Source organism: Sturnus vulgaris, chromosome Z (genome assembly GCF_052056855.1).
Source record: "Sturnus vulgaris isolate bStuVul1 chromosome Z, bStuVul1.hap1, whole genome shotgun sequence".
NCBI lineage: Eukaryota > Metazoa > Chordata > Aves > Passeriformes > Sturnidae > Sturnus > Sturnus vulgaris.
Genome location: NC_142283.1, coordinates 18,526,084 through 18,541,521, shown reverse-complemented (window position 1 = coordinate 18,541,521; position 15,438 = coordinate 18,526,084). Strand labels below are relative to the sequence as shown.

At 36.8% G+C, this 15,438-nt stretch overlaps 1 protein-coding gene across 14 annotated transcripts in view; it reads left to right on the top strand.

Moving 5' to 3' along the window:
- Nucleotides 1-12,783, top strand: part of SUSD1 (sushi domain containing 1) — a 50,054-nt gene extending 37,271 nt beyond the window's left edge. For 8 of the 14 annotated variants that reach the window (XM_088156783.1, XM_088156791.1, XM_088156789.1 and 5 more), the window contains 5 exons: nt 2,048-2,141; nt 3,237-3,492; nt 6,990-7,029; nt 9,036-9,129; nt 11,680-12,783. In XM_088156783.1, coding sequence (XP_088012909.1) covers nt 2,048-2,141; nt 3,237-3,492; nt 6,990-7,029; nt 9,036-9,129; nt 11,680-11,818 — 623 coding nt within the window. In that variant the 3' untranslated portion in view covers nt 11,819-12,783. The remainder of the gene's footprint in view (nt 1-2,047; nt 2,142-3,236; nt 3,493-6,989; nt 7,030-9,035; nt 9,130-11,679) is intronic. The other 6 variants (XR_015799562.1, XR_015799560.1, XR_015799563.1 and 3 more) reach the window with 4 other exon arrangements.
- The last annotated feature ends 2,655 nt before the right edge of the window (nt 12,784-15,438 follow it).

Here is a 15,438-nt window from a genome sequence, read left to right as displayed (position 1 = left end):
GTCCAACCTATGCCTCCCCTGACACAAATCCAGACCATTCCCTTGGGTCCTATCACTGGTCATCACAGAGAAGAGCCCCTCTGCTTTCCCTGGGGAGGAAGCTGTAGAGCACTATATAAATCTTACTCTCATTTCAATCGTAAACATTCATAGCTGGTTACTTCACTGCTAGTTCACCCACGGCCTGGTTTTGAAGATAACCTGGTAAATGGAACTACCAAAGCAATTTATTTGGGTATGTAACCTTTTAGGAGGTTCTTCTGGGGATGATTTTTGTTAAGGGGTAAGGTTTTTCTTGCTAGGGATGCTTGTATGGCCAAAACTGTTAGCTTTATTTTGGGCACACCATGCTAAAATTGTATCCCCTCAGAAGTTTCATCTCTGTTTAAAGCAGAGATCATATAAGCTTTCCTGTTTCCTCTTCATACATTACAAACTCGAGATTTTGTTTGCCTCATATAAAAGGATTTCTTTATCTATCTCCTCCTTGTATCCTGTGAACTGGTTTCACATAACTCTGTTGCACTGATGATTAGAACTTCAGGTGCCACAAAATGGTCACACATGGACCTTGTGTACCTTGGGTGGTACTATTCAAGTATTATATAAGCCTGTTTCTTTCTGCCTTTTAGAGCAGCCTTTTGGATTTTTTCTTTCATTTTGGTGCCCAACATTCATTCTGAGATGCACTAATATGCCATCCCTACTACTCAAAGGAAATTAGAATATTTAGCATAAATTCTTGTTAGAAGTCCAGGTGTATCACCTTGTATTTTATACTCGTGAATTTCATCCCAGTTTTGAGAAGCAACAGCTGTTAGGGTGATTCAGTTCTCCTTGTGTAAAGTCTCTGTATTTCTACCATTGAGCAGCAAAATTCATCTCTACATACTGGGATTTTGCACCATGATTGTTAAAAAAATGCTAGTAGTACTAGCCTCTAATAGCCTTCCTGCACCCCAGCACTTCTGCTTTCAATATGATGTATATTTCTAGCTCCCTTTTTAGCAGTTACTTACCCTCTTGACAGTTTTTCTAATAAGCCTCATTTTCTTCTGCAAAACTAATGATTTTCTATACTTCAAAAGATACGTGCAGGTCTTTGTATTCCAGCTCTTTGAAAAATCCATGTATCTCAGCAATATTTTGCCTGATGTCACTTAACTTTGGGAATTGGTTTTCTTTTGTTTCTCCTCATGATATTGATTATTCTTTCTAGTTCTGAATCCTTGGTTTTCTGTACTGCATTTGTTACTCTTCAGTCGGATATCACATCAGCAGCCTGATACACTGGTGTTCAAAAAGCCTACTGTACCTGTATGTACTTGTGCAAGTCCTTTCAGACTTCTGAATTAGACGGTGTCTATGCTTCACACTCTGTCCCCTTGGTTGTGCACACTGAAGCTATTTTCATTTTTGCTTCCAGAGTGGTAGTGGTAATTTCCATATCAGTGTGCAGCTGTCATCTTTGCCATTGAAATTAAAGGAAGAACTATCTGTTCAGCATTGGTCTTGATGCAAATTCTCACTAAAACAGATTAGAGTTCTGTTTCATATTGAAATCCAATTTAAGGGCCTGGATATTCATACCTGACTATGAGCAGTATCTAAGGAAGTTGCCTTCTTGAAAGTACTTTTGACACTACTAAATTCTCCTTTATTCATACCATTGTATTTCTTGCAGTGGGCCCTGCACAATTGCATATTTTTCTTCTCCCTGACCATCTCAAATAATACAGCTTCCACCAACAAAGCTTTCATGGCTCATTTCTTGGTAGTCAACCACCATTCTTGGGCATCTCTCTTTTTCCCAGCTAGCAGAAGTACAGGGGCTGCCAGACCATCATGAGCATATTTGCTCAGTGTTTTTCTTGGCCAGTTTGTGTTGCCTGCACACTTTAGCTGTTTGGGGTTCAGGGCTCAATTAAGAATGTTTTGGTGGAAAAAGTAGCTAGCAATTGAAAAAGGAGCTGAAAAGTAGCTAGGAACTGATGCCTGAAATATTTCTAAAACTTTTCTGAACCATTGTTGTTTGTTTGCTTTTCAGATCCCCCTTTCCCAGAAGTAGAATTTGTTGCAGTTAAAGGTTCTGCACCTTTGCTCAGACTCCGGAAAGCAGAAGATCAAAATGGACCGATCAGGTTTGATTGGTTTGTCTTTGTGCTCTTCACCCTTTCAGAGAACGTTCTGCAGATTCGTGTTATGTACAGATTAGAACTGTTTTGAGTGGCAAGATTACTTTTTTAGCAATGAGGAAAAACTTAAGCTGTACCTCTCAGTTTCTCCCCCCTTAGCAGAGTAATATTTAAATTCAGGTTTTTCGCTATTTTCTGGAACAAAATCCCAGTTTGGATAATTGTGAGTTTTCACCACTGGCTTTGTGGTTTGATTTTGTTTTTCTTTTCCTTTTATCAATGGTGAGATACTCTAGATCTTTATTGATGGATCCAAACACACCTCTACTGATGTGATTTTTCTTTTCCAATGAACTCATGCAGACAGTACATATTTCTCCCCAGAGCCAGAGGAAATAGTGAATAACATCCTCATTTATGCATATTCTGAATACTTTTTTCGTAGCAGTATATTTCTATCATAATGTATTTCTAAAGTAAAAAGATTTACCCCTTACTAAGTGCTGTTGGTGACAGAAGGAAATGGTAACTCTATATTACACTGAAGTAGAAAATACTTGAAAGCTAGTAACATCTCATGAAATGGCTGGTGTAACAACCTTAATGGACAGTCTTCCCATGGTTGAATACAATAGACTAAAAATTGTGTTGAGAGGAATGAAAACAGATTTTATTTATTTTTTAATGGTATCTGTCCTCTCCTTCTTTCAATAGAAAAAGTCTTGTTTCTGTGAACTTTCAAGTAATTTTTAGAGAAAATGGTATATTATTTCATAGGTGAACTTCACTGTGAGGAGGAGGAGCTAGTCTGAAGTATCTCGGTTTTATGTTCTTCTGAACATAAATAAGTGTGTAGCAATAACATGCATGTGGTGAGAATACCCAGCTGTAAGCTGTGCATGCAGTGCTTTTGGACAAAAATGAAGTGGATAACACATGCACAGAGAAGTATTTTTGTGTAAGAAGTTTTGTATTGGACATTGTTAATAAAAAACAGTTAAGGGGCTACAAATAGAAAAAAACAGTATGGATTAATGAATATCTGATGCTTATTTCAGTGAAATGAGGGCTAATACTTACTTTCTTTTTGTTTCACTCTAGTTTTTATCAAGTGATTGTGCTTCCTCTGGATTTGCAAAGCACTTTTATTTGTGATTCCTTTGCTGCTACAACTTTCTTTAGTAACACCACTGACATTAAAGGATATGTGGCAGCTGAATTTCGTGCGAAGGATGTTGCTGATAATATGTCAATTACTCTTGGAGACAGACATTATTATGGAAAGTTTTATAATGCTCCTTTAAAGCTGGGAGAAGAGTACTGTGTTTTTTTGAAAATAATAAGTGAGTGGAATAAGGTAATGAATGTTTTAAAACTTTGCACCTCTTGAATGAAATGTTGCTGGGGGAGAAGACAACAATATTAGCTGGGTATTAAATTTTTCATGACACTTCAAGGATCTCCTAGTTGACAGAATTAGATTAAATCTGAAGCTCTTTAAATATCTCTTACAATTCCTTAATGGTACTTATGTCATTGCAATGTTGAAGCAACTCTGAATGCCAAAAGTCAAACAATGGAAAATAATCTAAAATGAATGGCCATTTCTGCCCTCAGTAATTGAAGGTGTCTGTGTTGGGCTAGAATTTACTAAAAGAGATTAGTATGAGAATTTGAAAATCACTCCTTAGCAGTGATGAGTTCACCCATTTTCATTTTTAATTAAACGTCTTACAACAAAATATTCCAATTCTCCAAGTGACATGGAAAAATATATTTTATCACATATTGTCTGTTAGCTTCCAAAAAGCAGTGAGTGTCAGCTCCAGCTCCATTGAGAAAGCCTTATGAAAAAAAGTATATTATTATAATTAAATTTTTTATCATTTTAAAGTAAATATGTATTTTAATTAGAAACAGAAAGTTGTTAAAATGTACATATCGTCTAGTTTTCCAGTTGTATCTGTCTCAGGAGTCAACAGCTTTAAATTTTTTTATACTATAAGTCTCAGCAGTAGAAAGTTTTTCTTATGGGACTGGGGATAACTCTTTGTGTGCAATACAGTTCCTGAATGTCAAATGTAAAAGGTGAACTAAACAACCTCTAATAAAGAAAGAAACACCTAAACAGTGCATCACCTTGCCGTCAAAAGTTTTTAGGACTTTGTGTATACAGCACAAGACAAGGAGACATGCATAAACTGATCCACGACTCACTTATAAGTAATTCTCTAAAATTTTAGGAGCTTACACACAAATCTCAGTAAGTGAAAACAGCTTCTATTAAGAAATAGTGGGTAACGTCCTTATTTATGCATATTCTGAAGTACTGTTTCATAGTAGTGTATTACTATCAAATTGTATTTCTAGAGTAAAAGGATTTACCTTTTACCTGTAACTGCCTCATTTCAAAGTGAGTGAAATAGAACAAATGCATGTAATATGAGGATTATGGTATCTACTACTCTGTGAGATGTTTATAGCAGAGATGAAGTGGTTTCTAATTCTGATACAAGTCTGTTATTTGTCATAAATTTTTAATTAATTGTGTGAGGGGAAAAGTGGGAAAATAACAATAGAAGGCATTTTATTTCATGAATAATGTTTATTTATTAACATTGACATCCAAAATATCTTGGAATTTCGACAATGAACTGTATTTTATAGGAAAAAGTACTCTGTGGAGCAGGATTGTTAATCAGTCAAACGTATACAAGTTTGGCCTCTTTAAGTGCTCCTAAATATATCTTTGGGCTTACTTTATTTATCCTTGGGTTTTATGCATTTATATTTTCTAATACTGGGTTATTTTAACTTCTTTTACTTTTGTGGAGGTTTTTGTTGCACAGAACAAAGTAGATTCTTATACATCTTTGCCAGCTGTTTATTAAGCTGTTTATTAAGCTGCTTCTAACTTTCTCTTTCTTATGGATTATTTTCCGATCCTTCACTGCTGACATTTGCAGACATATTTTCTAGGCCATTGATTTGATGGATTAATGTTACAGATACTTGTGGAGGTCACTCTTGCTTCCTACCATTTAAAATGCATCAACTCCTTAGTGTACACACTTTCTTTTATGGCTTTTTTTGGTTGACGAAACACAAAGTTACATGCAACATTTATGAATCATTATTGGGATTGCAAATGCCAAACTGCTTTGGTTTGCAGCTCTACTTCTTTGAAATGGAACTTGGACTGCTGGTTCAAAAGTATTGGCTATCTTCAGTTGTCATGCCCTTTTATTTTGTGCAATTGCTTATATTAGAAGGTTAAAAAAATTGGAATTATGAATTGCAGGTTGTTAGGTTTTGAGACTTTCTAAAAATGTGGTTACTAAAGTAACTGCATTTGGATTCAAGAGGTTAGTCTTCTTAAAAAAATTGCTTGCCTTTCAGTTCTTAATACCTGTGAAATCAGTATTTCTGAAGTGTCTTTTACTTGCTAGCACATTTCCATTTGAATACAGACAAATTAGAAATAGATATAAAAGGCTCCTAACTAATGTTCTCATTATGTCCTTTTATATTCTGGCATCCTTAAGGGTCCCTTCTGTCTTCTTTCATACTGAAAATGGTACAATTTATATCATCATGCTGCAAAGTCATTGCTTGGTTTTGATTTTTATTAACATTATTATTGAATATCTCTTACATATTATTGTGTCATTTTTCCATTGTTGAAATTTGGAGGTCTTGAAAAGGAGGTCTGCTGTGAGGTTTTTACTTTCCGTTTAATTTTTACTTCTCTGAGATTCATAGGATCTCTGTAACTTCCCTGATAGACAGGAGATGTCTGATTTCCTGCACACTAGAGTCTGTTATGAAGGTAGCTATTTCGAAATGATGGCACTCACACCAGTGCCCCAGAATATGGCATTTGATTCGGTTTCTAAATCTCCCCCTTTTTCTTTATCTTCCCTCTTCTAAGAAGATTTTCCTTGTCAGTCCTTCGTCTTTTTAATTAACCAGAGAATTCCTTATGAATAATGGGTTTAAGAATCATTGAGATTCCACAATTCAGCATGCAGATACACGGAAGTGAGATGAATCACACAAATGTGCCTTCATGCTTTTATCCAAATGCTTCAAAATGTAGCCTTCTTTCTCAAATGTAGTGTTATTCAGAACAACATAATACACAATTTGTGACAATATGAAAAATGCGTGTATTGTGTATGTATTATGTGAAAGTCATTTAGCGGGAAGCACTACAAAAATACACTTCACAGTAATTACACAATAGATAATAGAACCTAGAATAGAAGGTTTTGTGTATTTATAACTATGAAGAGCCAGGGAAAATGCTCTACAGAGACCAAAGCTTACTCTAAAAAAATCAAACTTGCTTAACAAGTCTTCAAAAGCAGACCCATGATAAATATTTCTTTAACTGTAAGTATTCTATGAAGTTATTAAAAATTACTAAGCATGTTAACATAACTGAAGAAAATGCCACATCTAGTATTTGTGAAATGTGCCATCAGATACTCTGTTTTAACATATATGTTCTTCATGGGAGAGAGTTAACACAACATATTCAGCCTTATCTTAGCATTTCATAAATTCTGAATTCTTACCGAAGCAGCATCAAAGATCCTTCCATGGATGGAAGGTTGTAAAAAGAAAGGAAGAATAATGAGCTAAAAACCAGAACCAGCCTTTCATCAAAGCACTACGCCTAATATTATTTTTATATTTTACAATCTTTTAAGACAATATAGAGGCTGCTTCCAAGGAATAACAAACTCCATTCCCAGTAGTCATTTTTGTTGATGGCTGATCTTTCAGAGGGTGTTAGTAACAATAAATTTTTCTCATGAGAAACAGTAATTTTTATGTTTTCTTTTTTAGGTAAGAACACAGTCCTGTGCTGTTTGGGCACAAATTAAAAGTAAGTCAATTTTTCCTTCAATAAAAAGGTCTAAGTTATCATGGCTTCGCTGTGGCTGTTTCTTCTTTTGCCATTCATGGTCTGTTGCCTTCAAGGATTGAAAAGGTTAGAGACTGAAAATCTTCCTTGCTCTTCACTATTCCATTCCAATGGATTCAGCAGTCCATTCTAAAATGGACTCTTCTGTTTTTCCCTGGTTTTCAATATTGCTATTTCTGTGCATCACATCCAAATCCTTACAGCAATTTTTGTGCACAAAGGGTTTGAAGCACAGAAAATGTGAAATTTTGGAAGCCTATTTTAAGATAGTTCTATATTGGCTTAAAGATTTAAATAATCAGTCAAAGAACAACGACAATAACTAAAAATAATAATAAAAATATTTTTGAAAACAAGAAACAAACCTCCCCCCAAAAAGAAAAAAAACCAACAAAAACTCACAAAAAAAATTACAAAAAAACAACAAAAACCAGCTACACAACATTCCCACCATATATTTTAGCTTTTAGAGGCCATAATTTGTATACTGGTAAATAGAGTTTCTTAAATATATGAGTGGCATAACTTTAAAACTCAGTTTATTTCTCAGTGTCATTTTATTTTGATTTACGTTTTTGACTTAAAAATGTTTCCAATTAGTGAGTTTACCTCAGAGGAGTTTGGAATCCACTAGAGATCATGTTTCCTTCCTTTCCACCATAGTTGAAAGTACTCTTTATCGACCTCACGTCTCAGCAAAAAGCCAATATTTGCCTCCCCTGACAAAGAAGGCAGCACCACTGCAGTCTCCTATGAGCCCTAAAATCTGCTTTTGAGTTTAAAGTCTCACAAATGCTAGTTAGGAAAGGCAGTAATGCTGGAAAGTGAGACAGTACTTTGTGATTATGTCAAATCATGTGGTGCATGGAGTGCTTGAGGTGCACTTCCTCCATATCTGATTATCACTATAACTGATCTTCTGGTGACAACTTTGTGTTTATTTCTGGGTTTTCTTTAGTTATTCTTTCCTTTAGTTACTCTTTTTTAATTACTCTTATGACCTACTTAATTTACTACCACCCTTTGAGTATAATATAGACAGTTCTTTGTTGTGGAATCTCTGCTAAGATCAAGGATTCCTTAGGTCTGGCAGTTCCATTGCTAGGACTGTTTAGGCACTAGCTGTAGAATAATTCTGGAAAGACAGAAGATTGTCCTTTTCTGAATTTGCCATTTGTCAACATGTAGCACATCATCAAAGGCTGTCTTACAAACAGGTGAATTTTGGTTTGGGGGCTAAAACAATGAACACAGGGAAGTGAGAGTAGGACAGGTCAGGCCTTTGACCTTTTGTTGTAAATCCATTTGCCTTAATATCGAATGGACTTACAGTCAAAGTATTGTTTGCCTTAATGTACTTCTGCAGCTGGAGAGGCTGAGAGTATTTTTGGCTTGCTGATTCCTTTGAGAAATGTTTCTTAATTCAATTTGTGTGGAAGGCAAATCTGTAAATTAAATCTAAACCAAATGGCTCTGTTTCAGGTGCCATCTAGCTAGACATTATGTGATAGATCATTGTCATTAAATGGTAGAAAACTGTGTTAAAAGCACACTTTCTTCTGCCACAAGTAAGTAAAATGAAGTTTTAGGGTTTTTCATGATACACGCTCTACAATATGGAGGGAAGACAATTATGTATATTTATAGGGAGCTGATATCTTCTCCGGAAATGTGTAATTTGCTGATGGAAACTGGTGTTATAGGACAGTGTTACAAGGACTAGTATATCTTTGAACAAAATGAGTATAATAATATTTTTTTTAAAGAGCATATTAATAATTTTTTTTAATACTCTAATTAATCTTTCTTCCTGAACTGGATGGTAACTACTAGATAGTTAGCTCCATTACTGTCATTTACTGAGCCGTAAGTCCAGCATCTGGGTTTTGTTACTGTCTTCAGCTATGAGCAGACTGAAGCTGCACTATTTGGTTGGTTTGTTTGAATTGTTTGATACTTTCTTTCAGATTTATCACCCCCTCTACAATACATGACTGCTGTTGGATTAGGGTCGGTGGCTGCTGTCTGCCTTATATTGTTCCTGTCGTTCTCTGTGGCACGGTACGTGGTGTTGCTGCCTCCAGTTTTGCAGTCCTTCTTTGCGTCTTTTTCTTCTCAGTTTTTCTTGCCAGAGTGCTTGGTTTAGGCATCTTAGGTGCTTAGAAAGTGTAATCGAGGGTGCTTTCAGTGGCCACTAATGCTGTCCATTGCTTGAACTGATGTCCTCTCTGTCTCTGCAATTAGTGGCAAAGCGTCTGAAATGTGTAGGACTTATCTTAATAAGGGAAGGATTTAATACAGTGAACAGAACCAGGACTTTAGTACAGAAGTGTTCTCATTTAATGGGAATTAAGTACATGAAGTTTATATGCTGTAAAAATGTTGATGCACTTTGTTATCTACAGAGCTAATTTTTTGTCTTCTTGAATTTATTCAAAAGGTCTGAAAAGAATTGGTTTTCAGTAATGGTTGAACTTTACCTAAAGGCCATTATAAAATAGCTTAAAATTTTTAAGAGATTTATTAATTTATGTTCTGTGATCCTTCAAGCAGGGTCAGTAACTTCATCGCTGTCTTCCTTTCAAAGTTAAAACAAATATGCAAGTTATGAAATTGTAAATGCCTACAGGCATGTAAAACCTCTTCAGTAAATGCTGTGTCTTTGTTGTTACTTCAATATGCATATCTACAAGAATAGTCTGTTGATATATTTCCCCTGAAAGGTCAGGAGCCTCCAGCTTGGGGGCTGTGAAATATAATGTTGATTGGTTAAGCTGCTTGTTTGGCACTCTGAAACAGAAGGAACTAGTCATATATAGGGCTGAAGAAAGTAGGTTTACTTGGATTGTTTGTGGTTGTCTAAATTTCAAATCAGTTCTTGCAATCAAAATTCTGAATGAAAGGTTCCATGGTCTCCTTTTTTTCTTTAAGTAATCAAATAAACAGGTCTCAGACTTTGCTTGGCAGTAGCATGCAGTGGTAAACTTAGGCTGGCAGTCTTGGTTGGTTTTGGGGATTTTGAAAATGTTGTCAGAGTTAGCTTTGGTATTTGAGGAAGAGGGGGCTTTTACTGATTTGATTTCTAAAGTTGCTGACTCCTGAGAGAGGACTTATTGCAGGAGGAAAGGGTTCCCTGGGCTGTCATAACGTGAAAGGCTTCTCAGTTATTTCAGTTTCTCTGGCAAAAAAGTGGCAGAGGAATATTAGTACTTCTCAAAACTATGTCAAAGCAATTAGGTTCATAGTGATAGGAGAGTGATTTGAGGTGAGACAGTACTAGAAGAATCATGTATGAGTATGAGCCACATGTGAGAGTGTGCAGAGAAGATAGACCCTGAACTTCCACTTCAGCCTTCTTTTGACAGGATTGAGAGAAGATTAAATCCTTAAGGATTACATTGAGTATATTTGACAGTGGTGTAAATTAACCATCAGTTTAGTGCATTTCTGAATAAGAATGTGATTTGAAAAAAACCCATATGACGTCAGCTTTCTGCCCTACCCAGTTGTAAAACCATGGTCCTGTTTTAGACACTGTATTCCAAGACAGATGTGGCCTAGTAGGAAAAAAAGAGAGTGGAATTTGATGGAGAGACCTAGGATCTATTCAATCTAACTGCAAATAGGGCATTCTAATGGCAAGTTGGTTGCTTAGCCTGGCAGAGAAGATACTACCAAGAAGCATGATATGCAAATATACACAATGCCACCATATAAAGATAACTTCCTCCTGTTGGTAGTGCCAGTGGTACATGTACCATCCATGGGCAGTATACCCATATGCTTCTGAGCTGTAGGAGAGGGAGGCATGGGAACAGATTACTGTGAATGCAGCTTCTGGGTGGTCTGCAAGAGGAGGTTAAACAAACTTGTCAGTAATGACATAGCTATGGCTGATCTTGCCATGGTGTCAGGTGAATGGTCTTGGATTATTTCTTGGAGTCCCTGTAAGCTTCTGTCACAAAGAGCCACTGTATTCAAGTGCTCACCAGCTTGCCACATGTCTGCTGTCTCAGGAATTATGTTTCCACAATGGGTCAGGGTGTGAATTCCTGCTAGTGGGGCTGCTGACAGCAGTTCCAACTGCTCCTCAGTGAATAGAAGTCTGGCACTGGATTCGCAAATTAAAGTCTGACTCCTGATGTCCTTAGATTTTGTATTTTTCATTTTAAGTAATGCATTACCCCATAGCTCTTGTTATTAAAGTTGTTGTCATTCATACACCTTGCTCCATTCCTTAGTTCTTTGCTTTCTTTTATATGTGATGCCCATTTATATGTATAAGGACAGTGTCAGAACTCCAGATTTCTGAAGATCTGCACTGGGCATCAGTGTTGTTGATGCCAAGGTTAACAATGGTCCGGTAATCATCTGCTAACCCATGAGAATGCTTCCTACCCATCTCACACTGGCTATAACGATCAGGATTTGTACCAGCACCATGCGTCTTCAAAAAACTTCAGAAGCGTTGTCATGTATCTAATCAATATGAATGTGTCATGGATGTCATGTATAATCTAATATGAGTGATACAAGTTCCCTGTCACATCCACGCTTGAGTCTTGAATAATTTATAAGTTTTTTTTAACCGGAATTTTCTCCTCTCACCAGCTCTTGTCTCCACAGCTCAGTGCATCCCCCACCTGCTGCTGTAGCCTGTGAGGCTGTACATTTATCTACTACAGTAGACATGGGACAAGCAGGGATTGCATCATCATTCCTAGAGACTGAAAGTGTCTCTCCTCTCTGATGGTTTATTCTCTGAAGTCAGCATGGGAAAAACGTGCTCTTCTTTCAAAGCTAGCATGTGCCGGGTATCTGCATGTCACATATGTACTACAGCATGAGCAGTTTAAATGTGTTTGTCAGGATGTTTATTCTCTTGCCTTAATCCAGATGGTGTGGTGTGTAAAGGAGAACCTTCTCTCACAAGCAGGTTATCATGCATCCCATGTGTTGCTCACAGGCTTTCAGCTATTCCAGCTGCATAAGTGCCTGATAATGAGTGCTTGTATTGTACTTGATTACATGAATAATCCCGTGATCCAGTTAAGACTGTTTGAGGATTAACTGCTACTTTAGATACCTATGCACACATAAACTGGCCTATTAGGAACGAAAATACAGACCTACACTTATGCGAGACAGAGTGGCTATTGTATGTCCAATTATGAAGGTAGAATGCTTCTGTCAGTCACTTACAAGTTATGATACATCAGTAACAAGTTACACTTGTTAGCCATGGAGTTGCCACATTCAAGTAGTGTCAGCAACTGATGTGTCCCAGAGATACTGCAGTCATTGCTCATAGCAATTAGCAGTAATTGCAAATAATGTAACAATCTATAAAACTGCAGTTTGCTCAAAAGCTGCTTGCTTTAATGGCATGTGAAACTAATTTAAGGAAGGACCTTCCTGTGTTAAGTGCAGTTTTGTTAATCTCTGTTCTTTTCTGTTCTGTAATTACAGCTGAGTAAAGCTATTAAATCATTGTCTGGTTAATTAACTGATGTGTAATATCTGGTTAGAGTCACTTAATAAAGTACAGTTAACCAATTTCCTATGGAATATTCCTAGTTAATACATTTTTTTCTTCTGTAAGAAAGAATCCAGTGGCTTTGATTATTTCCACTCCTCTTCAGAAGTTGCTTTGTTATATGTTAGCAAAAAAATCTGTTAACTGGTGAAATAAAAAAGCAAGAGCTTTGTTTTTTACTCGGTTTTGTGATTTTTTTTTCCTAAGTTATGTTTTGTGTTTTACCACTTTAAATATATGCTATGCATTTTTTGGAATTGTTAAGTTTGTGAATTGCTAGGATTCTGATGCCTGCTGCTCTTATAATTTTAGATGTTCTGTCTCTCTGTGACATGTAATTAGGGTCTTTTTGTCTTAAAGTGCAACAGCAGATTTCATAGTTAGAAGTAAAGAGAAATAACAGCCAAAAAGAGTTTTCAATTGCTGCATCCAGCTAAGAGTATCTTTTCCAGGTCTGGACAGATACTATTTTGGTTATCCAGCATTTTCACAGCTGTTCTTCAAGTTAATAGCTAAGTAAGAACACCTTTGTCTACATTAGCATTTTCTGTTGCTAAGTGAGAAAGAATAACTAAGCTGTTCATACTGGGAGACCATGCCTTAATTTTTCAGTTTCTCGTGTGGAATTTATTCTCACATGCCATGCCTAATTCCCTTTCTCAATGGAATAGATTACAAGGTTTGGTATAACAGTACGAACTGCACCACTTCATTCTCATTCAGTCTCCTGCTGCTCTGGTCCTGTGAGAGAGTTCATGAGCAGCTGTTCCTGTGTAAGGGAGAGCTGGAGAGGCAGGAAATTATTTAGAGAGATAGATGTGCCATCCTCTGTGAAAAAACTGAGCTTCTTTACTGAGACCAGCAGTGTTCCACTAGTGCTACACTTGATCAGACCATAAAGTCCATCTTGTCAGTGGATATAACTGGAAAACTGGAGGTCTTTGTGTAACCTTCAGCAAGTTATTTCTTCTCTATGTGCTTCTTGTTTACCTAAGTTGCTCTTTCATAATGTAAAATTTTCAGAGCAAGGTTCTTTACTTTAAAAACATCCATACTTCTGCTGGTAGTTAGCTAACATATTTTATGACTGATACGGACATCTCCACACAGTGTAGCTTCTTAATACCAAGAAATGGACTGATAAGGGAGAAGAGATGAGGCAGCAGTCTCTGGCATCTTCAATTTTCTTCAGCAGCTACAGTTCTACAAGTTTCCCTCCTTCCTTCTACCTCCCTTGTCTCTCTGAGCAGACCTACCTCTGGCTGTGAGCATATCTTCATCTGTGTTTAGCTTATTACTTCACGTGTACTTATCTTTCTTCCACCTATATCTGTTTCAGTTAAATGCAGAAAGAATAGAGAACTAATTTAATCTTGCCATCCTCAGATAGATGTGGAAATGTTAACAGCTTTTTGTTAGACCCTTGATGTATTGCTCCCAAGCTTTTCTGCTGAACTAATTGCAATGTCATAACCACACTGTCATGCTTCCAGAAATTCTAGAGGCATTTCTAGTTATCCTTCACTGCTGTACTTTCAGGTAACACTGAAATTCATCTTTTTCTTCCAATATTTTCTCTGCTTCTTGGATATGTGTTCCACACCCAGGCCTGGTAAAGTTAAGCAAACTGAATCTACTCTGCTTTTACTGCTGATTTATACCACTTCATGATGCTATATTGAAATGTGCTATATTGAGAAATTCATTGGTTTAGATCCATACCAATATCTGCACTACATGCAAAGTGTTTTAATCTTCTTTATAGGAAATGGGAAATTACTAGTCCTGGATGAACAATTCTTGTAAGCTTAAGTGAAACTAGTTTTTCTATTTCATTTTATTATTGTGAAGTAACACAGGACACTGTAAAAATCCAGCACTTATGCAAGTAATTATGATGGTATGTCAAATGAAAAATATTTTATTGTAAAATTCCACTACATGTCACTGACGGGTCCTTTCAACCTTTTGGTGAGATTTCTTTGTTTAGGGCATGATAAAGCCAGAAGCCAGTCAGGCTTGTCTGTTTCAGTACAAACAGGGCCAGATAAGTAAGCCAATGTCCTGGTTTTAAGCCCAGCAAGTCCATGGAAATTGAACTCCTCACAGCCCCTCCCTCCCTTCTCCCTGCAATCCAGTGGAATAGGGAGGAAAACCAAAGTAAAAGTTGCATGTTGAGCTAAGAACAATTTAACAATTGAAAACATAATAAAATACAATAATTACGGTGAGTAATAATGAGAGTGGAAAGAGAAAATAAACAAGTGATACACAATGCAATTGTTCATTGCCCACACAGATGCCAGAATCTCCCTCCCCCCCATCCCAAACCCAGACTGGCTGAGCTTCTGGGTGACTCCCCCCAGTTTATGTACTGGGCATGACATTCTGTGGTGTGGAATATCCTTTAGCCAGCTTGGGTCATCTGTCCTGGCTAAACTCCCTCCCAGTTTGTTGGGTGTTTTGCATACCTCCTCACTGGCAGAGCATGAGATAAGGGAGAAAAAAGTACCTGATTAAGGATAAACACTATTTAGCAAAACTCAAAACATCCGTGTGTTATCAACACCATTCTCATTCTAAATCCAAAACACAGCACTGTAACAGCTACTGAGAAGAAATAAATCCTACCCCAGTTGTAAACAGAATGCTCCTTGTGTTTGTGTAGGTTCTCAGATTTAACTATTCTCAATCACCACTCCTGTTTCCAAGGTCTTGCACTATTTTGTGAGGCCATTTCATATTCAGCATGGTTCAGCCAGAATCCAGGGTGGGTGCACAAGTCTCTAGCTCAGATGAAAGGATTTCTGTTCCTAGTGACAGAATTGCTGGGA